General features: G+C 40.8%; 2 protein-coding genes across 3 annotated transcripts in view; one reads left to right on the top strand and one right to left on the bottom strand.

The window, feature by feature from the left end:
- MGME1 (mitochondrial genome maintenance exonuclease 1) overlaps nucleotides 1-376 on the bottom strand; it is a 7,496-nt gene extending 7,120 nt beyond the window's left edge. The window contains exon 1 of the mRNA XM_080685082.1: nucleotides 15-376. The gene's annotated coding sequence lies outside the window, so the exon portion shown is untranslated. The remainder of the gene's footprint in view (nucleotides 1-14) is intronic.
- SNX5 (sorting nexin 5) lies at nucleotides 133-26,391 on the top strand. 2 transcript variants are annotated; one of them, XM_080685077.1, is made up of 14 exons: nucleotides 133-284; nucleotides 512-594; nucleotides 9,471-9,575; nucleotides 11,413-11,523; nucleotides 12,249-12,370; nucleotides 14,832-14,955; nucleotides 16,509-16,604; nucleotides 17,718-17,823; nucleotides 17,909-17,984; nucleotides 19,053-19,092; nucleotides 19,178-19,264; nucleotides 21,041-21,200; nucleotides 24,798-24,883; nucleotides 26,208-26,391. In XM_080685077.1, the coding sequence occupies exons 2-14, from the start codon at nucleotides 544-546 to the stop codon at nucleotides 26,256-26,258; spliced, it is 1,215 nt and encodes a 404-aa protein (XP_080541203.1). In that variant the 5' UTR covers nucleotides 133-284; nucleotides 512-543; the 3' UTR covers nucleotides 26,259-26,391. The 2 variants fall into 2 exon arrangements, with proteins under 2 accessions (XP_080541203.1, XP_080541204.1); XM_080685078.1 differs by lacking the exons at nucleotides 133-284; nucleotides 512-594 and adding an exon at nucleotides 6,148-6,252.

Here is a 26,391-nt window from a genome sequence, read left to right as displayed (position 1 = left end):
AGCCCTTGGTTCACCTCCATAGACACGCGATTCTCGTAGAGTCCCTCCCCGCCGGCAGATTCGCGGGCGCTGGCAGATGCGCGGGCGCCTCCAAATCGCGCCCTTTCGCTCTCACGAGATTTCGCTTACGTCACAGCTCGTGACCATCTTGGCCCTGGCTAAGTAATAAATTTCGCCGCACGACAGCACGCTCTTCCTTGAGACGCGCCTAACGGGGAGTGTTTCTGGCTTCGGGTCCCTCTCGCTGCCCTGTGGTCTGCGGCTCCCGCGTGGCCCGGAGCGAGGTTAGGCCCCGCGTAGCTTCTTTGCCCGGCTCCAAGATGGACGGGGGAGGCAGCTGTGGGGGAGCACGTGGCGTGCCGCTCGCCTTTCCAGGGGCTTCTGGGATGGTGGCGGAGTCTCGAGGCCTCCTGCCGCCGTGGGGCAGGGAGGCTAGCGGAGGCGGGGCCGCGGCCGCCCCTCTAGGCGCCCCGGCGGCGGCGGCGGCCCAGCCTCTTCTTTCCTCGCACAGCCCGGCAGCCCGCGCTCGAGACCCGCGTCGCCATGGCCGCGGTTCCCGAGGTGCTGCAGCAGCAGGACGAGGACCGAAGCAAGGTGAGGCCTTACACTTTCTGGCGCCAGGCGGGAGGCCCGCCGACCTCTCGGGGCCCCACATTTCTTTCCTCGTCGCAAGGGGACTTTGGGGCTGCTCGTGTGCCCACGAGGGACGCACCTGCCGGGCCCCGAGCGCCCTTTGTTCTTCCTGAGGCTGAGAACAGACGCGGTACCGTTCCCAGCGGCCCGGTGTCCGGTGCCGAGCGGGCGCGGCGAGCTTCTGGAGACCCGAGAATGTGTTTTTACGTAAAAAGTTTTTTAAAACTGATCTTGGCTTCACGAAGACTGGACAAGGAACGTAAAATCCACTTAACATGCAGCAGACGACAGTTTGGTTTAGTTGCCTCCAAACTGCGCCCCCCCCCCCCCCTTGGTAAAACTCTTTTTTGGCCTAAATACTGAGGAAATTTCATCAAGTCAGGAATCTGAAGCCTGTATCTTATAACTATAAACGTTAAAGGCGTCGCTGCGGGAATTCTGTGGTTTTTAGTAGGTGCTCAAGTAGTCGTTGAACTCGGTTTTTATTTTTAAAACTTGGGTGTTTATGTAAATTATCTCATTGCCGCTTAAATCTTGAGGTCTAGTAGGTAACTGGTGCAGTAAAATTAGTTTGCCATAGCCTATTAAAGATTTAGAAACAAGCCTCTACTCTTTTCCTGTTCCTTTACATTTGGATTAGTGTCGCACAATTCGTTTAAATTGGTATGAACCACAACGTTATGTGCAGAATCGCTAAAAGTTTTTCTGACAGAAAGTGGGGGGGGGGGGGGGGAATTAAATATAAAGCACTTTTAGATTTAACCTGGAAGGCATCTTAAAATGTTACGTCTATATTAGCCCTCTTTGGAGAGACTTTATCATTCAGTAAGTACCAAATTGTTCCAACGAGGGTATCACTGCTGTACTGAAGTGCAACTTTGTGATGAGGGTAGTAAAGTCTTCGCTGGAGTATTTTTACTTGAAAGTTGAAAGAAGTAACTTGTTCTTTTTACTAAAACAAAGTGGGAACTTGAGACTACGATTCTTACTAGAACATTCCAAAGGTAGATTTCTTTCTAGAAGTTTAGATGCTGAATAGGAGTTTTGATAGCAATTTTATATACGCACACTTATTCCTTGACCCAGAGTGTTTTAGAGTTAAAACATTAGACAGCTGTTTAAAAGTGCTCGACTGCTTCAACAGGCCTTGCTATTTGTTAGTATGGTATATGGTAGCTGGAATTTAAAATGCCCATCATTCTAATCCAGCAAAATTGGAGTATTATGAAGGCTATCTCCCCCCCACCCCCGCCCTCCGCCCCCCCGTAGTGGCTACAGGAAAAGGATTATGTAGAATTATTTTCCTTCTATTTTTTTATTAAGAAATAAGGAAATAATAAAACTTACTACAATATTGCCCTAACACGTGGCTTCATTTTGCTTCCTGATCTAATTTTCGTCCTGTGCTGTGTATCTATAGATGGTTTTTTACTGTTAACTTAAAGGCTGTTTTTTATACTAGTAGAGAGGAAGGGAGAAACTTGATCAGCTGCCTCCTGCGCGCCCCCTTTGGTGAATGGAACCAGCGACCTTTTGGTCCATGGGAAGGCTGCTCAACCCATAGCCAGGGCCCGGCAAGCCGTTCATGGACATCCCTGACTGGGAATCGAATAGGACCTGGTTCTTAGGTCCATGGATGCTCAATCACTGAGCACACTGGCTGGGTGATTCTTGAGGATTTTGAATGCTCTTAAAGGAACTCGTCGCTACTTTAGCAAAACTAAAAGAAATATTCTGTATCTGGTAGCCTGACACTTTCATTTGGTGAAGGTGTTGAGATTTGTCTCCCAAAAAACAGTTTAAGGGAAGAGTTGCATGGGTTTCAACTAATTCTCTACTGATGGAAAAGATTGTATTTTGATCTTTAAATTTAGAAAAAGAGGAATTTTACCAAGTGTCACCCTAAAAAAGTTAAAGCATTAACACCAGTGGGCTCCATCTTTATAGTTAACTAGTTCTGTGCCACCGTACCTGCTACATGGATGTTGTCGGGTGTCTGGAGTTTTTAGTGGGTAGGGGGGAAATTACGCAGAACCTCGTTCCCATAAAATAAGTTACCCTGGTCTCTAGTCATTTTGCACCTTATAGGTTCTCTAGGCCTTCTGTTTGCCGAAAAGCCACTTAAATAGCTGGCATCATGGTTAGGTTCCCACTCCCAGATTCAGTGTGTATCCATCTGTGGTGATGAATCTCTTCAATATTCCAGCAAACCCACCGCAAATAGAGTATGGATCCTGATTGCCTACCAAGACTTTTTTTTAATAATTCTTAAATTGCTAATAGACTGAAGTAAGTTTAGCATGTAGGAAAAGTTTTGCAAGGACTAGATGGTAGCCATTCCCAGCCTGGTGGATGTGTCTCCTCAGAGCCACGTTAATGTTTATGCTGCTCTGGTTTGCAGTTTTTTGTTAACTGGTGTGGAAATTGTCTCTAGGGGACACTTGGCTCCCAGCTTTGAGTGCAAAAATGTCCTAAAGTTTGTTAGTGTAGGAATAGTACTAAACTTTGACAACTACTATGGCAACTTCAAAATTACTAATTTTTGTGGGCTTTATTACATTTAATGGCTTTACTTCGTTTTTCTTTTCTAAACTCTGCAAGTGTAGGACTTATCAAACTGCCCAAATCTTAGTTCTGGATCAGTAACTTGTACACAGTGTCTTAAGATGCATATGAGCTCACATTTTTTGGGCTGTAGGAAGAAATGACCAATGGAGACTATTACACAGTTTTCTAGGTCCTGGGATCTAAATTCTCATTTGGTGTGAGACCTGGTAAATAACCAACATCTGATGTAGAGCTTGAGTTTAAATCAGGGTTTTACAGCCTGAGCATTATTGACATTTTGGGCTTGATAATCTTTTGTCGTGGGGAATAGTCTTGTGCATTGTATGGTGTTTAGCAGTATACCAGGCTTCTGGGTGACAGTAGCACCCTTTCCTCCAGTAGTGATAGTCAAAAATATATGCAGCCATTGTTAAATGTTCCTTGGGTGGGAATCACTGGTTTAAACTTTCCTTTCAAAAATGATGTATATGAGTGGGTGAAGGTTGTGTTACAGAGGCCGATCTTCAGTGTGCCAGTTTTTACATTTTTTGCAGATGTATGATTGATTATAAGAAAATACATGCTATATCGTTGACTTTGGGGGGAATTAGCTTCCCCCACCCCAATATTGAAGAACCTTATCAAAAGTTGGTAGGTTTTCTTCAGTGGGTTCTGGGGGCAATTTAGGATTGCAGGCAGCTGTGTGTTTATGTTGAAATTTAGTGCCTACTTTGTATAGTGGAAACCTGAAGCTTTGATGCTACAGCACTCAAAACATTGTGGACTAGAATTGAAGTTCACTAACAAACGCTGCAGAGTAGAACTTAGTTTAAAATCTTAAAAATATTTTGCTCTCTATTGTCAGGGCCTGGTTGTTTGAGGAAATGAGGCAAAAATATTCCTGTAGGTTAGTACCCTTGAGATAGCCATAGCCATTGATGAAAGTGCATGCAGTGAAGTTAGGTGGTAGTTAGGGAAATAACTTTTTACTGAACCCAATTTGAGGACAGCTCAGCATTGTAAGTTCTGCCTTTTAGAAGCAGCGAAGGAAGATGGCTGCCGGAGGACATCTTGTCTCATGCGTGTGGCAAACTTTTTACAAGTATAAAGGGGAAGTTTTTCTGCATGATCTAGCTTTCTAAAAAGCCTCACCTCCAACATCTGTTTATTTTCTGATTGGCCACTGAGTTACTCTTAAGAGATAGCCCTTCTAAAAGAGGGACATGAAATTCATCAACTGTTTCATAACCCAAAGGCAAAAGCTAAGAGGGAAGAGAGTGTAAGTGCAGTTGGAGGCCCAGAGGAAGGACTGCACTTCCTCAGTTCAGATATGGGCTTATTGGCTTGACTCCCCCTCCTTCCTTCCCTTTTACAAATTTGTTCAAACTTTTTACAAACTTTTTCAGGCACTATGTGGTCTGGAGAGAAAAGTGTAATTTTCTCAGAATAGCTGCTTGTGGTATGCATTTTCTGCTCGAAGAGTATAGTTTACTTGTTTTTGAGGGGCAGGCCTCTAACTTAATTCTAGTCACTGTTAATGGTGAGTACAAATGCAGAAGCCAACTTCTTGGGCTTTCACTTTATATTTCTTGAAGAGCAGTACAAAGCCTCTGGTGAGTGATGAAATGAGGTATTGGAATAATTACATCTAAATGACTTGGGAAATGTGTGGTACCTTTGACTCAAAGCAGAGGGAATCTCCTCAGGAAGCAGGCAGCCTTCTCTTCTCCCTGTGCTGCCATTTGTGCCTCAAACTTATATAAGCTTAAGCTCAGATAGCTCTCTTGTGTTGCTGAATAATCTTTGGTGGTGATGAAGGTAAATTTGTGTATTAAACCTATTTCCGTTCATCTTGGTTTGATGATAAAGGTCAGGCAATGGATGTTCTTAAATACTCTCATCGTCGTGTGTAGTGTGTAACATGTCAGGTTTGTAGCAGAGGGCTGTGGATTTGATATACCAAGGAACTTTGGGGAGGGAGCCTTGATAGAATTGGGTAGTAGGTAAAGGGCTTTAGCTTTGAATGGAAGAAAATTAATTTTTTATTTGTTCAGCTGCTTCCTCCGTAGCACCGCTGTGTTGATTCCCAGTAGAATTTCTGTGCTAGGAGATCCTTAGATCATATAGTTTAACCCTTTCATTTTGTGAGCTCATTTGAAAATAATCCAGGTATCTAGTAATTAGATAGATTTCTCGAAATGAATGTTATTTAAGCCAATAATTCAACTTAATCTTTCTGGTTCCATGTTGGGATTTGACTAGTTCATGCATGGGCTTTGCAGCCTTGTGAAATGATGATTGAGTTTATCCATTCGCTGAGTACGCTGCACTGACCTTCTTCCAAGCCTTGGTTCCTGTTCTAGGAACTCAGGGTTCAGTAGCCTCCAAATGCCCTGCAGTCTGTGGTGTTCTACCATGGACAGCTTGTGTGTTGGTGGACTACCCGTAAGAATGGTTGGTGTCAGCAGGGATGGGTCCCTCTCGGGCCCATCTCACCAAGATGAGTGGTGGAAATCTGATCACTTGCTGTGGCCCTTTAGTTTTTTTTTTAAGCTTATGGCTAACTTCCATAACTTTTATCTATATTAATATACTGAGATCTAGAAGACTTTGGTTCTGTTGTTATGATTGATACTGGTAGACCCAAGTTAAATGAAGGGAAGAACCAATTGTAGGTTGGGGAGAAGGGGCAGGAAATGAGAAACAAATAGGTGTAAAAGCAGAGCTCATGCTGATAGTCAGTTCAGTTGTTTTCATGCACCAGTGCCATAAGGAAAAGCTGGTATAGAACAGATAAACAGGTTTTGGAAGAAAATGGTAACAAAAAGTTACCAGTACTTGGAACCATAAAGGGATTTGGAGAAGGATATGGCATTAGAATTTCTTATAGAGCACTTCTTTCCTGTGAGTTGAAACACTAACAGTAATATATGTATCTGCTGTATGTTTCTCTGTTCTCCCTTGTAGGTTCTGAATTTCAGAATCTAGCCTTCCATGTTGTCCAATCACATAGCTGTCCTTTGCCATCTGTGAGCCATTAAATCTTTTGAAGAGGGGTCTTTGTAGATGGTGGTAAGTCTTGCACCAAAGTGAGTCATGAAAGTGAGATTTGGACCAAAAGTGGTCTTTAGCTCAAAAGTCTGCAGAGTTGTCCTGCAGCCAGTATCATGTTCCCCAGCTGGGGTGGCTGATGAATGGGTGAGGAAGTGCATAGGGATTCTGTATCAGTTTTTCTCCTTTTCAGGCTCTTACCAAGCATTTAGAGTTTTTAAAACAGTTAAAATCTTGCTTCCTAAATAAAGCAGTGCTGTTTATCTTCCACTCCCCTTCCACCCCCCCCCCTTTTTCTTGTCACAAGAGCATTGTAATCCTTACTATAAGGATTAATCTGGTAGGAAAGTACATTGGGGGCTGAAACTCCATCTAAAACTTTTGGGTATATCATGCAAAGGTTTCTATAGAAATATACAAAAGAAAGTCACTTTTAAAACTTACATTCCATTGTTTGAGAATAGGTATTTTAAATTTGATTCTCAAGTGACCTAAGGGAACTGGGAAATTGAAAAAGTAACCTGACTTGGTTCTAAAGCCTGCCTTTCTCCACTGATTTAAACAGCCATTCTTGGCATTTTGACATCAGTAGCCCAACTTGGTATTGGCCACCAGTGCAAAGCAGTACTCTGGATGCTTATTTAGGGTAGGGAATAGAGCTGGGTGAATGGGGTACAACCCAGTTCTTATACTCTACATCCTGCAGATTTATTTATTATTATTTTTTTAATAATATATTTTTATTGATTTCAGAGAGGAAGGAAAGGGAGAGAGATAGAAACATCAATGATGAGAGAGAATCATTGATTGGCTGCCTCCTGCATGCCCCCCACTGGGGATCAAGCCCGCAACCCAGGCATGTGCCCTTGACCAGAATCGAACCTGAGACCCTTCAGTCCGCAGGCGGATGCTCTATCCACTGAGCCAAACTGGCTAGGGCCCTGCTGATTTATTTAGCAAGTACTGTGGCGGAAGGCTATGGGATTTGGTTTTTGTTGACTAAGCAGGAGAAAGAATGCTGAACTTTTAATCATACTTGATGCTTCCGGAGTAAGGATTCTGTGCTGACTTAGAAGTTTTAAGCATTTCACAACTTTTTTTTAAATTGATTTTTTTTGCTTCATTTTCTGGAGGGTTAATATGCTATACTATAGGTTATGTGTGTTTTCATCGCACTCATACCAAAAACAAACCAAAAACCATATTCCTATGGTAACAAGAAAGGAAGATAGTAGTAATATAGTAAATAATGTAGGCTATTAACTCTATGGTTAGAGTTATGGGAAGAGGAAACCAGAAGATAATTGTTCAGTGGGATAAAAGCAGCTGGTGAAGTTCATTTTAGCTTTGACTGTGATGCTTAAATAAAGTATTTCTCTATTACATTCACCTTGGTCTTTCAATACCTAATTCCAAAGCTAGTCCATGTGGAGATCACAGGCTCATTAAGTTTGTCTTATAGTGAGCTAAAATGGAATTGTCAGCATGTTTAGAAATTGAGAGATGCCTAGAAACCAGGATTTGAGACTTCTTTAGGAAATGGAATCTCAGGAAGCATCACAGTTACTGAGCTCAGGGAAATGTACCTTAAACCTGCCCCATCTTTCTACCAATGTCTGTTGGCCCTTTTACATCTGCCCACTTTGTTCTTGTTCTGATTGACAGATACAAACATAAGATAAGTGGGTGCTCAGTATTCTCTGCAGTCAAATTTTAGTGTATATTTGAGGTCTTTTGAATTCTGCATTTGCCCAGTGGTAAGTTATCGGAAGGAAGGAAGCTTTTATCAGAAATATGTCAGGAGAGTCACAGTTATGACAAAATGAAGTACCCCTGACCTTGAGTCTTATCTTTTTTTGTAGAGATCTCATAAATGGACATAGGAAAATTAAGTCAGAATAAGCAAATATTTCATAGGAGTCATCAGGAATTAATTTGGAAGAAGTACTTAGGTTGAAATGTCAGGGACTTAAAAATATTGTGATCTTACTAATACCTGATGTTAAATAAAGTTCTGGTAACAGATCTTGAAGCTTGTTTCTTATTAGAAAGCCATTGTTACAGGACTAACTCTGGTTTTTGCAATTTAAATTTTTTCTTAGTGCTTAAGGGGAAAAGGGAGGTAACTGACAATTTCTAAGATATAGAAATAAAAGTCATGCATTTTTTTAGTGGATATATTTAGTCTTTTGATACCCAATTGAACCCGTTTTTCTACTTTCAAAAGTTTATCAGTCTTAGGTCTTGAACTTTATTTTGAAGAAAAGAATTCAAAATGAAATTTAGGGGGAAATATCTCAGTATTCTCTGTTCCCTCATTCTCTTAACTCCAGTCTTCACTTGGCATTCTCCCTGTGTGCAATAAATCGAGTGTTATGACAGCTTTACTTTATCTCTGGGGGGAGGAGGTGGGAAGACATGAGATGCTTATTTCATGCAGTTTAATGCCTTTCTGTCAGGCCTTCACATTGACCATTAATCACCTTGTCTGATTTAAGAATTAGGGAATTTATCATACTTTAAATTCAGGACAAATTTTTCTAACAGTCCATTTCTTCCAAAAATTCTTTTTAAACCGACAAACATGGAGTTGGGTGTTATTTTTCTCTGAATTCCTAACTCTCACAAAATCTGTTGCCTTGGCTTCCAGGGCAGTGCTCACACTTGTTGTCCCTTACATGTAGCTACAATGAGATTCTGCTAAGGAGGGTCTTTGTTAGTTTTTCAGTTCATTTCTTGGTGCCTAGATGAAACAATCCCTGTTAAATAGCTCTACTCTTGAGCCAGATTTTTCTTATCTTTTGACCTAGGATCCCATACCACATAACTGTTACGTTTTCCTAGTCTCTTCATATGAATGGTCTGGTGAATGCCACTTGAGTATTCCTTGTAGTTTAGGCATTTATGTGAGAAGTTCATGATTTCATCCTGTCTAGTTCAAGCCTTAATAACAGTTCTTTAGGTGTTTGATTAAAGGAATTTTTCATGCTGATATAAAATAAGTAGTGCACATATTAAAATTATAGTTGCTTTTTCAGATCACAGGAATACTTTGTACTCATCCATATATTTAAGAGAAGATTTCCCTACAGTGTCAAATAAACTTAGATTTATCTCAGCTGACTTTGTTCTAAATGATCTCGTACAAGCTGCTTTTTAATTACTAGCTCCCATTTTTGAAAGGATACTTTTTAGGACTAAAATGAATTTGAAACTAATAACCAAAAAATGTATTTCAGCTGAGATCTGTATCTGTGGACTTGAATGTTGATCCCTCGCTTCAGATTGACATACCTGATGCACTCAGTGAAAGAGATAAGGTCAAGTTTACAGTACACACCAAGGTAAGTGGTGGACTGGCTTCAATAATACAAGCAGTGCTGGGTTGCAGCCTTTTTATTTAGTGTCTGTGAGAAGAGACTTCCTGAACTGAAATGGTTGCCATTTGTTTGCAATGTAGCACCACTGCTAAGTGAGCACCTCCCTCATCTTGTAGTGAGCCTCTAAGTGTTCTTGCTGCAGTGTTTTCCACTATGGTGGAACCCTAGGGCAGAGGTTGGCAAACTCATTAGTCAACAGAGCCAAATATCAACAGTACAACGATTGAAATTACTTTTGAGAGGCAAATTTTTTAAACTTATTCTAACGCCACTTCTTCAAAATAGACTCGCCCAGGCCATTCTATTTTGTGGAAGAGCCACACTCAAGGGGCCAAAGAGCCGCATGTGGCTCGCGAGCCGCGGTTTGCCAACCACTGCCCTAGGGCATTGCTGATGTTAAATGTGGCTTGTACACTGCTCTAAGAGGAAAGTAAATCAGGCAAAGTGAAGTAGGCCGAACCATCTACCTACACAGCTATAATCTTTCACCTTCGTTTTTTAATTTGATTTTTTATTGGTTTCAGAGAGGAAGGAAGAGTGAGAGGTAGATAGAAATATCAGTGATGAGTGAGAATCATTGATCGGCTGCCTCCTACACACCTCCTACCGGGGATCGAGCCTGCAATTTGGGCAATTGCCCTTGATCGGAATTGAACTTGGGACACTTCAGTCCGCAGGCCGACGCTCTATCCACTGAGCCAAACCAACTGTAAGGCCACCTTTGTTTTTAATTTGCATGTGTGGAAAGTGCTTTCCCATGTTTACTAAGTTCTTAGCCCTTGCCCCACTCATTTCTTGTGATTCAAAAGAGCCTTTTTTTTTTTTTTTGTGGCCGCCAAATTTTTATAAATTTTAATTTTTTAAATTGATCTTAGAGAAAGGGAAGGGAGAAAGAGAAACATCAATTTGTTCCACTTACTTATGCATTCATTGGTTGCTTCTTCTATGTGCCCTGACCAGAGATCAAACTCACAGCCTTTGGCATATAGGACATTCGGCTGACTACCAGGCCAGGCCTGTCTGCAATTTTTTTTTTTTAAATCCTCACCAGAGGATATGTGTTTTACTTATTTTAGAGAGAGGAGCGGAGAGGGAGAGAGAAATATCAATTGGTGGCCTCCCATACATGCCCCAACTGGGGATTGAACCCAAAACCTAACATATGTACCCTGACCAGGAGTCAAAACCACCGCCTTTTTGGTATAAGGGAAAAGACTCCAACTGAGTCATCCGGCCAGGCTTATTTCCAAATTTTTAATTTGACAAAAGCAGTATCAGTTCTTTCAGGAACACTTCCAGCCTCCTTTTTTCCTTTCATAGTAGTTAAAATGTATTGAATGATTGTCCTATCCCAGGCGCTGTTGTAAAGGGTTTACATGGATTTGTCTTTTTATAACAACCTTATGGTGGTGGTTTATTATCCCCACTTTACAGGGGAGGAAACAGGAACTGATTTAAAGCAGATATCTATAAGGTCCTTTCCCGCTTTTTTTTTTCTTCTTAATCCCTTGGTGGCTTGATTGGTGTACCTCAGTTACTCAAAAGGCAGTGTGAAGACTACATAATTATATTCGAGTTGACCTACAAGGTGGAAATTTGTGAAAAGAATTCCTTAAAGAACATGTTTAATCTTGGCTATGGCTTTTTATAGTGGTGGAGAGATTGTGTGTTGCTGCATTTTGTTCTTTAGTGGATCTCGTGATGTTTTTTATTCAGGATTTTCTCTTAGTGCAGCTCAGGAAACTCAAGCCACTTTAAAATAAATGGTAGTTACCAGTTAACTTCTCTTTTTTATTTACAGACCACACTGCCCACGTTTCAGAGCCCAGAGTTTTCTGTTATAAGGCAACATGAAGACTTTGTATGGCTACATGACACTCTTTCTGAAACTGCAGACTATGCTGGGCTTATTGTAAGTGCCTTATGGAAAATAATTATTGAAGCATGTTTCTTCTACTTTGCTGTTCATTCTGTTTAAAGAGACTTTTACCTTTTTTTTCATCATGGATTGTAAAAAGTCTGATTTCACCTGCCAACTAGAGTATGTGCTAATCATTACTGTCAAATTTGATTGTCCTCTGGAATTCTTTTTGAAGTCTATAGACTATTATCTTGATGTTTCCTCATCAGCTCTATTTTAGTATTGATTGTAATATATAAATTTTAAACAAACACAATTGTACCCTACCAATTGTTCATAATAGATAAACTGAATAAGTGTGTGCCCAGTTTTGGGGAGGACACTTTTATTTTTTTTTTTTATTTTATTTTTTTTTTTTAAAAATATATTTTATTGATTTTTTACAGAGAGGAAGGGAGAGGGATAGAGAGTTAGAAACATCGATGAGAGAGAAACATCGATCAGCTGCCTTCTGCACACCCCCTACTGAAGATGTGCCCGCAACCAAGGTACATGCCCTTGATCGGAATCGAACCTGGGACCTTTCAGTCCGCAGGCCGACGCTCTATCCACTGAGCCAAACCGGTTAGGGCGGGGAGGACACTTTTAAATGGCCAAACGAATAAGGTTAAGAGAAAAACAGGTTGACCACAGGACTGGTGGCCTGTGCACAAGCCCTAACTAGAATGTCACTGCTGGGACAAGAATGCTCACCGAGTTACCTGCCTCTGCTGCAGATTCCACCTGCTCCTACAAAGCCTGACTTTGATGGCCCTCGAGAGAAGATGCAGAAACTGGGGGAGGGCGAAGGGTCTATGACCAAAGAAGAATTTGCCAAGATGAAGCAAGAATTGGAAGCGTAAGTGGATCTTGATGGGATGAGTATAGTAGTTAGTTACTAGTGCTGTCCTCTAAAACTGCATTTTGCAGAGTGTGGGGCAGAGTCTTTAGCTTTAGACCTTGACTTCCTTGGGCTACTAGTACTGGATAGAGTAGTTTTCCCCTATGTAGACCATACTTGTTATGGAATGCTGATCTAGCATGGTGAAGTAAACCTTTGTATCCTATCTAATAAAAGAGTAATATGCAAATGGACCATCACTCCAACACACAAGATGGCTGTCCCCATGTGGACACAAGATGGCTGTCACAAGACGGCCAGCAGGGGAGGGCAGTTGGGAGGGACCAGGCCTGCAAGGGAGGGCAGTGGGGGACGATCAAGCCTGCAGGGGAGGGCAGTTAGGGGTGACCAGGCTGACAGAGGAGGGAAGTTGGGGGCAACCGGGCCTGCAGGGAAGGGCAGTTGGGAGGGACCAGGCCTGCAGCAGAGGGCAGTTAGGGATGACCAGGCCTGCAGGAGAGTGGTTAGGGGGTGATCAGGCTGGCAGGCAGAAGCGGTTAGGGGCAATCAGGAAGGCAGGCAGGCGAGCAGTTGGGAGCCAGCAGTCCTGGATTGTGAGAGGGATCCCAGATTGGAGAGGGTGCAGGCTAGGCTGGGGGACACACCCTCCCCGTGCACGAATTTCGTGCACCGGGCCTCTAGTTTTCATATATAATTTTTTTAGACTGCTGATAGTGTGCAGTGCTTCTCTGAAGTTTGATTACTGGAAACATAGTTGAAACTAGATGCAGTGAGTGCTGTTACAAAGAAGCTTTCTGAATGATGACCACATTGCAGGTTTGGAAGAAGTCCATAGGAAGTTTATTTTACTTTGATTGTAATTTAATTCAAACAAAAATGTTTTTTTTGTTTTTTTTTATTCTGTATCATAGTTGGAGGTTTGCATTCAAGTTTCTTGTGAAACCATCCTTACACTTTATCTTGACTTCCTCCCCTCTTCTACCATCAGGGTATTGGAATTCAGGTGCTCATTGCAGCACTTCCCATTAATGCTCTGCCCCAAGTCCATATTGTCTAGGGCCAGTGCTCCTAAACTGCCAGGTCCTGAATTATTCATGCATTTCAGTGACTGTCATGACCATTGATGAGGGTAAAGTACTGAACACAGACTCAAGTTCCCACCATTGGAAAGTTTAGAGTGATCTTTAATGTCTAGATTGAGATAGATCCTCTTGGTAATTTTTTGTGTATGTGTTTTTGAGAGTACGTTTATTAAAGCTGGGGGACAGTGCTCTAGCAATTGTGGTTCAGTTGGTAGGAGCATTGTTCTGTACACTAAAAGGTCATGGGTTCAATTTCCAGTCAGGACACATACCTGTCCTCCCCCAAAAAAACAACAAACAAACAATAAATACCCTTGAGTGAGGATTTTTTTTAAAAAGTGGGGGCAGTGAAACAAGGAAGGGCTTAGAAGAAACAACAGGAGAGAGCCAGAGCCTAGGTGGGGCTGCTCTGACTCTAGAAATGTTATGGGAAAGAAATAAGCCTAGGCAGGGCTTCTTTGGCTCACTGAGAAATAAAAGTCAGTGACAGAAGTGAGCCAAGGTGGGGCTGCTATTGGCTCACTGAAAAGTTGGAGAGAAGGGGGCTTTGGAGACAGGTTCAAGGGGTCAGCCTTGGACAAGCTGCTACTGCTAGTTGCTCCCCTGGTTGCAAGTCTCATGGAAACCTTTATTTTAGTTTATTTTTTAGAGGGTGGAAAGGGAGGGGCAGGGAAAGAGACATCAATTGGTTGCCTCCCACAGGTGCCTACCCATGGCTAGGGATCGAATCGGCAACCCTTCTGTGTATGGGCTTATGCTCTAACCACTGAGCAACACAAGCTAGGGCTCTCTGGGACCTTTAGATAGATGCATGCCTGAGGGGGAAGAAAGGGGTGGGCATGTGTTGAGATGGGGGAGAGTGCTGGGTTTTTTATCTTGAGGGCTTTTAAAGGTTGGGAGTTAGGGGAGGATCTCAATAGTATATTTATCAGCTGTATTATGCTAATGCACCAAAATGATATTTATTCCCTTAACTTCATCTGTCCTTAGGTGCCATATAATTTCTTAATGATTCTGAGCCTTTTTAGTCTCCGTGCTGTCTATATAGCTGGCAAATTAAAGTTTTTTTGTGTGATTTTAAAGAAATCAGTGCTCTGTTGGCTGCTAAATACCAGCAGTGTTTGCATGTAGATTTCAGTCTTTGTAGACTTGTTCCATCAACCCCAGTTATAATTTCACTTTCCCTCTTTTGTTTGTTCATTCCATAGATTTCAAAATGGCAACTATCTTATTACTGAATTAGATATGAAGTTATACCAAAATGTTTATGTCTTAATCAGATATTTTACTTAGTGGCATGAGCAGTAATAACTGGGTTGGGTAGTAGTTGCCAGTTGAGTGGTGCCAACTAAATGTCTTGTATGCTTCTCTTTTAGAGAATATCTTGCTGTCTTTAAGAAGACTGTATCCTCCCATGAAGTCTTTCTTCAGCGGCTTTCTTCTCACCCTGTTCTCAGTAAAGATCGCAACTTTCATGTTTTCCTGGAATACGATCAGGATGTAAGGTTTTTGTGTTTTTTTCCCCTAAGATTCAATTTCCATGATCCAGTAACATTTACAAGACTATTCTTTAAAGATATACCTGATGCCCGGCTGGTGTGGCTCTGTGGTTGAGTTGTCTACCCATGAACCAAGAGGTCACCAGTTGGATTCCCTGTTAGGGCACATGCCCGGATTGCAGGCTCTATCTCCAGTAGGGGGTGTGCAGGAGGCACCTGATTGATGTTTCTCTCTCATTGATGTTTCTATCTCTACTCCTCTCCCTCTCTAAAATCAATAAAGACATATTTAAAACAAATAAGCAAACTATAGACTTGTTAAAAATAAAAATACTTGATACATATTCTCCAAAGTTGACTTTTAAAGTTCTGAATTTCTTTTTTTTTTAATACATATTTTATTGATTTTTTTACAGAGAGGAAGGGAGAGGGGTAGAGAATTAGAAACATCGATGAGAGAGAAAATCGATCAGCTGCCTCCTGCACACCCCCTGCTGGGGATGTGCCCGCAACCAAGGTACATGCCCTTGACCGGAATCGAACCTGGGACCCTTCAGTCCACAGGCCGACGCTCTATCCACTGAGCCAAACCAGTTAGGGCTAAAGTTCTGAATTTCTTACCAACACAGTGGAAACCTTTAGTATATGCCACTTCCTCTCCCTGGCAGATCAATTATGTAAGACATTTTTATAAAAGGCTACTTAAAGGTTTTGACCTTTTTCCCCTTCTGAAGAATAGTTTACTCAGTTAAGTTTGGGATTGTTAGAAAACTAAATGGATCCAAACTTGTTATTTTCTTGGCTACCTTTTTGTTGACAAAAGACTTGTATACTTGTTTTTTTTTAATGTTTTTGTTAATATGTATGAAGCAAATCCCAACTTAAAAATTTCCTCAGTGTCTTCTAACCAGTGAAGTTTAATAAACATAGAACAGAACAAGTTTTACCAAAAATTTAAAAGCCACTGGGATTTGGTGCCTGGCCAGTGGGTGCCTAGCTAATGTGGCTCGGTTGGAGTGTCATCCTGTACACTAAAGTAGTGGTTGCCAACCGGTGCTCCGCGAGGTCTGAAAGGTTGGCAACCTCTGTACTAAAGCAGTGGTCAGCAAACTGCGGCTCACGAGTCACGGTTTGCCGCTCCGTTGACTAATGAGTTTGCCGACCACTGCACTAAAGGATCACAGTTCAACTCCCAGTCGGGACACATATCCAGTTGAGGGTTCTATCCCAGGTCAGGGCGCCTGTGGGAGGCCACTGATTGATGTTTCTGTCTCCCTCTCTAAAAATCAATAAAAAAGGTAAGGGGAAGAAAATCCATCTTTTTGCCCAGATAGTTTTCAAAATATCTATTACATCATACTTTTAGAATTGTGACCTGGATTTAGGTTTAGCTATATATTTGATATCTTAGATCTGGTGGTTAAGATGGAATTTGTCTATGTCTTTATCTTATGTGTGTGCCAATACTGGTAAACAGTGTTATTTGGAAAGTATTTAGGACTTACCAGAAAAATGTATTTACCATAAACTTCTTTTGGCATTCTCTTTCTTCAGCTAAGTGTTAGGCGGAAAAATACCAAAGAGATGTTTGGTGGCTTTTTTAAAAGTGTGGTGAAAAGTGCTGATGAAGTACTTTTTTCTGGAGTTAAGGTAAGTGGCTTTTAGCTGTTCCTGATTTTGCATGGAAGGTGACCTTTTTTTTCTTTAGAAAAGATATTTGTGAAATGAGTTTTTCCAAAATATCCTGTTCTCTCCCTGGAGAGGGGATAAGAACCTTCTCACACTTAAGTCTTTATTTTCTCCTTTTTTGTAAGGAGAGAAGTGAAATTACTTTAAAAAAGAAAATTACCACAAGGGCAGTCGTTCATGACGGTCTCTAGAACTACACAGCCCATTTTGGTAGCCTCATATACTTGACATTTTTAATTTTATTTACATGCTGGATTCCAAGGACTTGATATGAAGAAAAGAATGTAATATATGTCACTCACTGATTTTTTGTAGATAATACTGAGTTAAGTAAAATATTTAAAGCTAATTTCATCTGTGGCTAGAAAAATTTTAATGGCACATATGGCTCACACATTTCTACTGTTAAGTACTATTCTAGAAAATCAAATTAATATACAAGTCTCTCATTAACCTCATAGGTGTGATTTACTCCTTTATTCCTCATCCCCCCTTTTAACTGTGTTACCTTAATAGCTACTACTTGGTATCTAACTTTGTCACTTGAGGGCTTGAGTAAGTAGCCTAGAATATAGGTGCTGAGTTCCAGGGGCCTTGTTAGAAATTTGGAAGCTCTTTGGTGATCTCATTGGCACAGTTAAAGGTGTGTGGGACTTAATCTGTACCCACGTATTGCAGGGTGTTCAGTGTCTCTGGCTGGTGCCCACCGGATCCAGTATTTGCCTCTCAGTCTGAAAGCGACCAAATTCAGCCCTCTACACACACAGAGTATCTGAAGGCTAGGTAGCATCCACTAAGCAGAACTATTGCTCTCGCAGAATTGCTAGATCTTAGGGTACCAGAGTGTTACTGGGCTTTGTTAAATGGTTCTTCAGAATGGTTCTCTGTTGACATTTCTTGCCAACACTTGACTTTTGCTGGTCTTAAGTGTGAAATGGTATTTTGTCAATTTGTATTTCCCTGGTCTATAGAGGTTAAGCTTATGCATGAGCTTATTTCCTTAATGTTCTAATTCAAAACACATACTCATATTTAAAGTTTTGCTTCTTAAATTTTTCCCCCCTCTTCTTTTAGGAGGTAGATGACTTCTTTGAGCAAGAGAAGAATTTCCTCATTAACTATTATAATAGGATCAAGGATTCATGTGCAAAAGCTGACAAAATGACCAGATCTCATAAAAGTAAATATCATTCACCCACTAGCCACCTACCTTTGCTAATGTGCCAGCTCTGTTCACATAAACAAGGCTGTCCTTGTTTCTGCAGATGTTGCAGATGACTATATCCACACTGCAGCCTGCCTGCATAGCCTGGCTTTAGAGGAACCCACAGTCATCAAAAAGTAAGTTTTTGTTGGAAATGCTTTTCTCTAAATTCTCTAATCCAAAACTAGTAGGTGGTATGATTGGAAGTATGAGTAATGACTACATAATATCAGTTCTGCTCTTGAGTACAACTTTATCAAAGGTAGATAAGATAGTTTCTAGCAACTAAAATCTTACCCTCTGAACACACAGACACTTTGTAGTGGACTCAGAGGGCACTTCTGTACCAAACGTGATTATTGAGCCTATATTACATCTCTCTACTACTTTTTTTTTTTTTTTTGAAGTTTGCCTTGTATGTTCTATTCCACATACTTCTTGCCACTGTACTTGGCAATATCTTGGACTGATTTGAAGAGATTTGATGGAAGTGGTCATAAGGATAATGTAATGACCCCAGTCTGATCTTGAGCTTCTTTTTTTTTTTTTTTAAATTTATATTTTTCAGTTTCTCTATCCCAGCCATTTTTGGTGTGATACAGTATTCTATTTAATACCTGGGCTTGGTATAACAGGCGGCAGTATTTCTGATTTGAAAGTGTAAGTCAGCTAATGGCAGAACCAAGATGAAATAGTTTATACTTAATGGCTTTGAGGCACATGTGGTGGTTCATTAGAACCTGACCTTGGTTAACACAGATTTGGCATTGGATAAAAATTGGGGACATAACCTGGCCAGTGTGACTCAGATGGTTGGGGTGTCATCATGTACACCAAAAGGTGGCGGCTTCGATTCCTGATCACATAGCTAGATTGTGGGTTTGATCCCTGGTTGGGGCTCCTCTGGGAAACAACTGATTTGACGTTTCTCAATCTACCTCTCGTACGCACATGCACAATATTGATAAAAAATATTAATAATTAAAATTGAAGCACAGGTTCTTCATGGCAGTATGGCTGAAGGGGGATAGTGTACCAACAGGTTGAAACACATGACTGCGGCACTATAAATGTGTTAAATTTTATTGTCATCTTCTCTACTAGATTGGGCCAAATCTAGTGATGAAAGCAATACTTTGATACATTAATTCTAAAGCACCAAAGGCTAAGACTCCTGAATTTACCCATTCCTGTATATATTTTAGGTACCTGTTGAAGGTTGCTGAGCTGTTTGAAAAACTTAGGGTAAGGATTTCTATTTTGGTTTTCATTATATATTTTAAAATCTGTTGATACTTACTTTGATGATGATCTTTTTTTATTCTAAAAGAAAGTAGAGAGTCGAGTCTCCTCAGATGAAGATTTAAAGCTGACAGAGCTCCTTCGATACTATATGCTCAACATAGAGGCTGCTAAGGTAAGTTCTTTACGTCTGCCTTGCCATGACCTCTAAGAGGTGTGATGTTAGAGGTGTATTCTTTTTGTTAAAAATGAAGGAAGATAGGAATTTGTCAGGATTGTTTATGTAAGTGATGAGAACCTAAATAGTGATGTAAATTGGGGCAAGTTTGAGTTATCAGAAATTGAGTTTATTGAGGAATGGCAATTTGGAAAATGCATGCAATAGTAGCAAGCTACATGTGAGTCTGGTCAGGGTTTGGAACGGATTTATGGGCAATGAGGGTACAAAAAGTGAAGTCCGTCCAGAGTTCAAACAGTAAGTTCATGGGTAGATGTTCATTGGTCACGAGATTCTTCTGTAAATCAGGCATTTACAGGAAATTAGCCTATTAGTTCTTAAGTTCTGTTCTTTGCGGTCACATGCATGAAGTTCTTCATTTCATGTCTTTTCAGTCTCATTTTAAATTGAAATTTTTCCACAGTGGTGTACCTTTTTGTGGCATTGTATCCTTACCTTGTATTACTTGAGATCAATAGGGGTTGTACTGAGAAGACAGATAAATAGTTTGGGGGTTACGACTTACTTGATGCAGGACATAACTGAAGACTTTCCAAAGGGGCTATTTCTGAGGCAAAAAATGTTTTGGGATTTGTGAGTTTTATTGACTTGCAGTTGTCATAAAGCATTACTTATTAAAAGCAAGACTAATTGGGAGCAGAATGACCTTTTAGAATGAAACATGCATTCTCCACTGTCTACACAGCGCTGAGCAAAAATGTTTAAGTCATTTTTATGTGAATATTGAATCGGGCAACATAAGATTAGATAGGGGAAATATATAACCGGAAAATGCTGTCAGGATGTAGACATTCATTATTTTCCTCTTAGTTTAGTTTTATTTTAGTTAATTTGTCTTTTGGCATGCTTCTTTAGTCTTATACTATTTGGATTTTTTTTTTTTTTTACACATTCTTGACTATCTTTATATGGGTTTAAGTGCTGATGATAAACAAGTTTTTTCTTTTGCATATACACAAAGGTGGACATAACTGAACCTCAGATGACTGTGATACATGCATATCTTTCCATTTTATTATAATTATTTTTAATATATTATTGATTTTAGAGAGGAAGGGAGAGGGAGAGAGAGATAGAGAGATCAATGATGACAGAGAATCATTGATTGGCTGCCTCATACACAGCCCCCACTGGAAATTGAGCCCACAACCCAGGCATGTGCCCTTGACTAGAATTGAACCTGGGACCCTTCAGTCTGCAGGCTGATGCTCTGTCCACTGAGCCAAACCAGCTAGGGCATAACTTTCTATTTTAGATACTAAGGTAACTTTTCTTTGCTGCAACATTGCAAAGAATATTTCAGATTAGATCTTCAGGGGTAGACTTCCAGAGGCAGGGTTCTCTGGATAGGGTTATGAGAATGTTCTAACTACCTCAAGCCCACTTGCATTCTATCTGCATCATTTGACTCACCTTGCAGTAACTGCATGTTTCAATACACAGTGGTTAATTTTCTGAAATTACTTTCCTAGAAAAAGAAATCCTTCAGTTTTGACTGTTGTTTCTTTTGACCCACGTGAATAGTTCTGAAAAAAGTTCTCAGTAAGCCATAAGAATTTTTCCCAGATTAATCTTGGGATTAAAAAAATAATGGGGAGGGGGAGTGGTCATAGAGGTAGACTAGATTTTGCCGTCTAACATTTCAGGTAGTGCATTGGCACTAGAGTACTTGGGATATTTTACCATGTTTTTATCTGTTAATTTTCTTCTCAGGATCTCTTATACAGGCGTACCAAAGCCCTCATTGACTATGAAAACTCAAATAAAGCGTTGGATAAGGCCCGGTTAAAAAGCAAAGATGTCAAGTTGGCTGAGGCACACCAGCAAGAATGCTGCCAGAAATTTGAACAGCTTTCTGAATCTGCAAAAGAAGGTAGAGCAGGGCCACTCTAGCTTTTACGTTTTATTTGTAAATTGTTTCAACCTCACTGAGAGAAGTTGCACAAATACTGCAAAGAACACCATACATACATCCTTTAGTTGCAGACACCTACCTGTCCACAGTTTGTTCTTTCTGCTTTGTCACTTGGTACACTTGCTCCCTTGTGGGTGTTTTTATGACTGCATTGGTGCTTTTGTCTTTTTCAACCATTTGAGTTTGAGGTTTTATGTATTGTGGTCTTCTTTCCCTTTAAAAAAAATGTTTGTGCATTTTTAAAAAAGTTACTTGCCTTTTTGAAGACCATAGTCTCTTATTAAAAATAGAATGCTTATTTTTGGTTGGTCTATTTCCTCATTAGATTCCAGTTATCCATTCCCAACAGAAAACTATATAAATAATGTGCTTCTTAGGGTATGGTATCTGAGGGTGTGTTGTGTCCATTTCAAAATTTTGTGGTATTAATTTTGATTACCCAGACGTGTGTTGTTATATTTCTCCACTGTATAGTTGTTACTTTTTTTTTCATGCCACTAATTACTAATTCACGGGGAGACAATTTAAGACCGTGCATATATCCTATTCATCAAACTTTTCCCCTAAATGTAGCTTATGTTGGTTCTTGCCTGAACCAACCTTTATCCTCGTGGTTGCAGAAAGGCAATTTCCCCCTCCCTCCAATTCTAGCATTCCCTTTCCAAATTAGCAATTGACATCAATTTTTTAAGCACAAGCCTGCCCTTTTCCCCTATTTCTTCATTAGAGTCATGGACTCATATTCTAAAATAATTTTGAATTTTATTATACTAGCTATTTTGGTACTCATTGTTCAGTCAGCCAGTGAGAAAGTGCTTTTAAGCTGACGTGTTCTTATGACATACCCCCCATTCTTTTCTTTTTTAAAAAATTTTATTGATTTCACAGAAGGAAGAGGGAGAGAGAGAGAAACACCAATGATGAGAGACAATCATTGATTGGCTGCCTTCTGCATGTCCCCTATTGGGAATCGAGCCTGCAACCCGAGCTTGTGCCCTGACCAGGAATCAAACCGTCACTTCCTGGTTCATAGGTCGGCACTCTTACCACTGAGCCACACTGACTGGGCCCCCCATTCTTCTGAACAGTTAAGATGTTCTATGTTAATCTTACATCTTTTCGTCTCCAGGCCTGGAAACTGCCATTTCTTTCAGAAGTCCAAGCTCGTTACTTAAGGAATTAGTAACAAGATTTGGTGCTAAATATGCTCATTGATTCTGGAGAATCTCTGCTTCTGGGCCTTTGTGCTGACAGCGAAGAAATAATAGGGATGTGTGCACACATGGGCACATGCATTTGGCTTCTCTCTCCCCTCAAAATTCATGAATCCATGATGATGATGATGTAATTCCAGTCCATGTCCACAGGGCTTTTCTTGCCTTCCCCCATTTTCGCTTTGGGGGGAGATGGTGCACCATGTAGTCTTTTCCTTAAGGGATTTCACTGCCCTATAGTTCTTAGGGGCCATGGAACATGCCAAACGAAAAAGTAAAGAATGTGTCTTTTAGAACAAACTTAATTATAGTGAGTCTATACTTGACACAACCTCAAAACACCTTCCTACCCCCCCCCTCAAAACTCAAGACTTTGTTTTCCCAAAACTTTTCTCTTTCCCTGTGGTTTCAAAAATCTAGGCATATTTGGAAACGTCCTGATAATAGCTATCTGTGAACAGTACAGTTCTCCTTTGTCTTTGCTCAGACGTATCCAGGACTGTAATGTCTTAACTATAAGGAGCAGAGCTTCTCTGTACAAAAATGCTGCAGATGGCATGCAGGCACATGCAGGTGGCTGTCTTTTAGGTTCTTTCAAAGGAACCTCCTTTAAAAAAAGAGTTTTTTTGATTTTAAAGAGAGAATCCTCAAACCTCCTCCTTATTACCCTATTTTTCTTGGCCCCTCCCCCTTTTTTAAATAAATTTTTTATTGATTTCAGAGAGGAAGGAAGAGGGAGAGAGAAATAGAAATATCCATGATGAGAGAGAATCATGGATTGGCTGTCTCCTACAATTCCCCCACTGGGGATCCAGCCCACAACCTGGGCATGTGCCCTTGACCAGAATCGAACCTGGGACCCTTCAGTTCGCAGGCCGATGCTCTATCTGCTGAGCCAAACTGGCTAGGGCTCTTCTTGCCCTTTTTAGCAGCTAATTTAAATTTATAAGGAACACACTTTAAAATGACAGAGTTGAAATCTTAGGTTATTATATAGGCGAAAGTTCAGTGGCTCAGAGTTTTAGAGAAGGGGATTAAATAAAAAACGTTTTTCAATGGTGCCAGTTTAGGCCTGTCCTTACTGCTTAAGGTTGTTCCTGTGTTATAGATTTTATCCTCTTTATTCAAATTACTATAGGCCCGGTGCACGAAATTTGTGCACAGGGAGGGGGGTCCCCTCAGCCCAGCCTGTACCCTCTCCAATCCGGGACCCCTCAGGGGAGGGATCGGGCCTAAACCAGCAGTTGGATGTCCCTCTCACAATCTGGGACCACTGGCTCCTAACTGCTCACCTTGCCTGCTGGCCTAGTCGCCCCCAACTGCGCCCCCTCCTGGTCTGGTTGCCCCCATCCTCACCCCCCACTGGCCTAGTCAACCCTAATTGTACCCCCGCCGGCCTGGTCGCCCCCAACTGCCCCCCCTGCTGGCCTGGTCACCCCACGCAGCCTACTGCTAGGTCGTTTGGTCACTCCTCACTAACCCCCCTGCCGGCCTGGTCGCCCCACGCAGCCTGTTCGGTAGTCTGTTCGGTTGCGATGGTCATTTAGGCTTTTATATATATAGATACGCCTGGGTGTATGATATTTAAAAGTACAATATTCCAGACCATTCAGAGATTAATGGGTCTTAACTTTGGTCCCAGTTCTTTGTAACATTTGTGGCTGAATGAATTTGAGTCAGTTGAATGAGCATAGTGAAACAGTGTGTGGGGGAGACAGAAGGGTTAGTGTGTAGAGTCTTGGTCCTGTGTGGAGGCCTTAGAGGAAGGAGGGAGCTTATCTTGACATCTGGGAAGACCCATTTAGCCTAGTAAATTCCAAGTTGTGGCTATTAACACATCAGTATAAAAACGTTGTGAGTTTTTAGTTTTTAATGTGGCTGCTTGCATTATATTTCTGTTGGACAGTGCTGTATAGACATGATACGGGAGGATAAATTTGCTCCTAAGTACCCTACAGCACCAACTTGAGCTAGGAAGGGTTTTCAGAATTTAAAAATAAAATGTCCTTAAAAAAGTTATTGGTTCAAGTATGTGTGGCTCACCACCTCCCCAACCCTCTGTCTAAAAACTTGGTTAAGGACAAAGCTGCTCATCTCAGAGATTCTCCGTCAATAGCCCTTCTCCAAATTTTGATTCTTAGTGATTGGATGGTGTTGCTTATTTAAAGGTAATGGCAAGTATATTACAGTGTCCGTAGAATGGGATGTGTACCAATTGCAGAGATAATAGAAATGTGAGAAAATATGGCAGTGCTTCAAAGCTTTGGAGATCGTTTATTTGTAAGAATATTTGGAAGTTAAAGATGAAAATTGTTAAATTTTTTTTGAAACTCTTTTGTAGAACTAAGCAATTTCAAACGAAAGAGAGTGGCAGCATTTAGGAAGAATTTAATTGAAATGTCTGAACTGGAAATAAAGCATGCTAGGGTAAGTATTCAGATTTAAGCCAACAACTTTTTAGGGTTGTTTCTTTTTTTTTTAAGTCATTTTCCAGTTATCCCAATATCATTAAGCAGGTGGGATTTGCTTTGTGGCTTTAATCCCTTTTAGTGTAGATGGGAGCCAGTTGTTAAAGTATGTTTATTCTACTGCAAAACAAATTTATAACGTTTTGGTGAAATACTGCATTTGAAAAGAGCATTCTTGATGGTGGCTGCCCTGCCTCCTTCTCAAAGTTCTGTGGACCACACTTTGAATAATCTGTTCTAACAATTTGTGAACACATCTATCATACCATTTTACAGCTCTTAATTATCTGGAGTTTTCATTGAAAACAATTTTTAAAATAGTCATCTAGTTTTGCTAAATGTCTTCTGATACTCCTTTTTGGTTTAGAAAGGAAGAAGTTTTCTGAATTCTTTAAAGTGAGAACTAGGAGACAATTTGTGCAAAGTTCTTTATAAATATTTATCATTTGTTATCTCATTTAAAATTCCACCCATAACTAATTTTTAGCAACTTAAAAAAATACATTTTTTTAATTTAAAATACTTATTGATTTCAGAGCGCAAGGGAGAGGGAGAGAGAATCATTGAGCGGCTGCCTCCTGCATGCCCCCCAGTGGGGATCGAGCCCCCAACCCAGGCATGTGCCCTTGGCCAGAATCAAACCTGGGACCCTTTAGTCCACAGGCCTATGCTCTATCCACTGATCCAAACCGGCTAGGGCTGCAACTTTTTATTTCGTCTTCTCAAGGCCTTTATCTTGAAAGAACAGCTTATTTATGTAGTAGTTAGGTTAATTCACTTAAGCAGAATTAGCATGACTGTGTTTGGTGCAAACTTGGGGCTGGGATGGTGGAGGTGGCTGGAACTAGAACCATTAGCTCTTTAGCTGTGAGCAATCCCAGACCTGCTGAGGAAGAGAAACTTACCAACATGAAATCAGGGTGAGGAGGGTTGTAGACTGTAATTCAGTTGCGATTTTTAATTTTTTAAAAAATTGATTCTAGAGAGAGGAAGGGACACAGAAAAATTGATGTGAGAAAAGTATTGATAAGTTAGCTGCCTCCCACATGCACCCCAACTGGGAATTGAGCCTAGCACCTTTTAGTGTATAGGACAATGCTCCAACCAACTGAGTCACACCAGCCAGGGCTGATTGAGTTGTGATTTAATGAAGAAAAACACCAAGTTTGACTGGCTTAAAATCTTGTGAAAAGCTAGGTTGGTGGGTTTGAATTTAATTCTTACAGAAATGTAGGAAGTCTTGTAATGGCTCATTAGTCTACCGTGACTTGTTTTTCTTCCAGAACAATGTCTCCCTCTTGCAGAGCTGCATTGACTTGTTCAAGAACAACTGATCTGCCTTTTCTCTGAATGAAGGATATGAATGTGAAAGCCAGCATCACTTGCACTTAAATCATTACCACAGAAGATTTATTACCTTTGACTTTACTTTAAAATTATGTTAATAAACATTTTGATTTCTGAAAA

The sequence above is a fragment of the Plecotus auritus genome (genome assembly GCF_963455305.1).
Source record: "Plecotus auritus genome assembly, chromosome: 8".
Classification (NCBI taxonomy): domain Eukaryota; kingdom Metazoa; phylum Chordata; class Mammalia; order Chiroptera; family Vespertilionidae; genus Plecotus; species Plecotus auritus.
Note: the sequence above shows the minus strand (reverse complement) of the source record. Positions and strands in the feature narration are given on the sequence as shown.

Excerpts from the sequence above, each read along its gene's own strand:
- SNX5 (XM_080685077.1), top strand. The coding sequence starts at position 544 with ATGGCCGCGGTTCCCGAGGTGCTGCAGCAGCAGGACGAGGACCGAAGC. Across the intron at positions 595-9,470 it reads AGGACGAGGACCGAAGCAAG|CTGAGATCTGTATCTGTGGA; the intron begins GTGAGGCCTTAC and ends AATGTATTTCAG. Across the intron at positions 19,265-21,040 it reads TCAACATAGAGGCTGCTAAG|GATCTCTTATACAGGCGTAC; the intron begins GTAAGTTCTTTA and ends TTTTCTTCTCAG.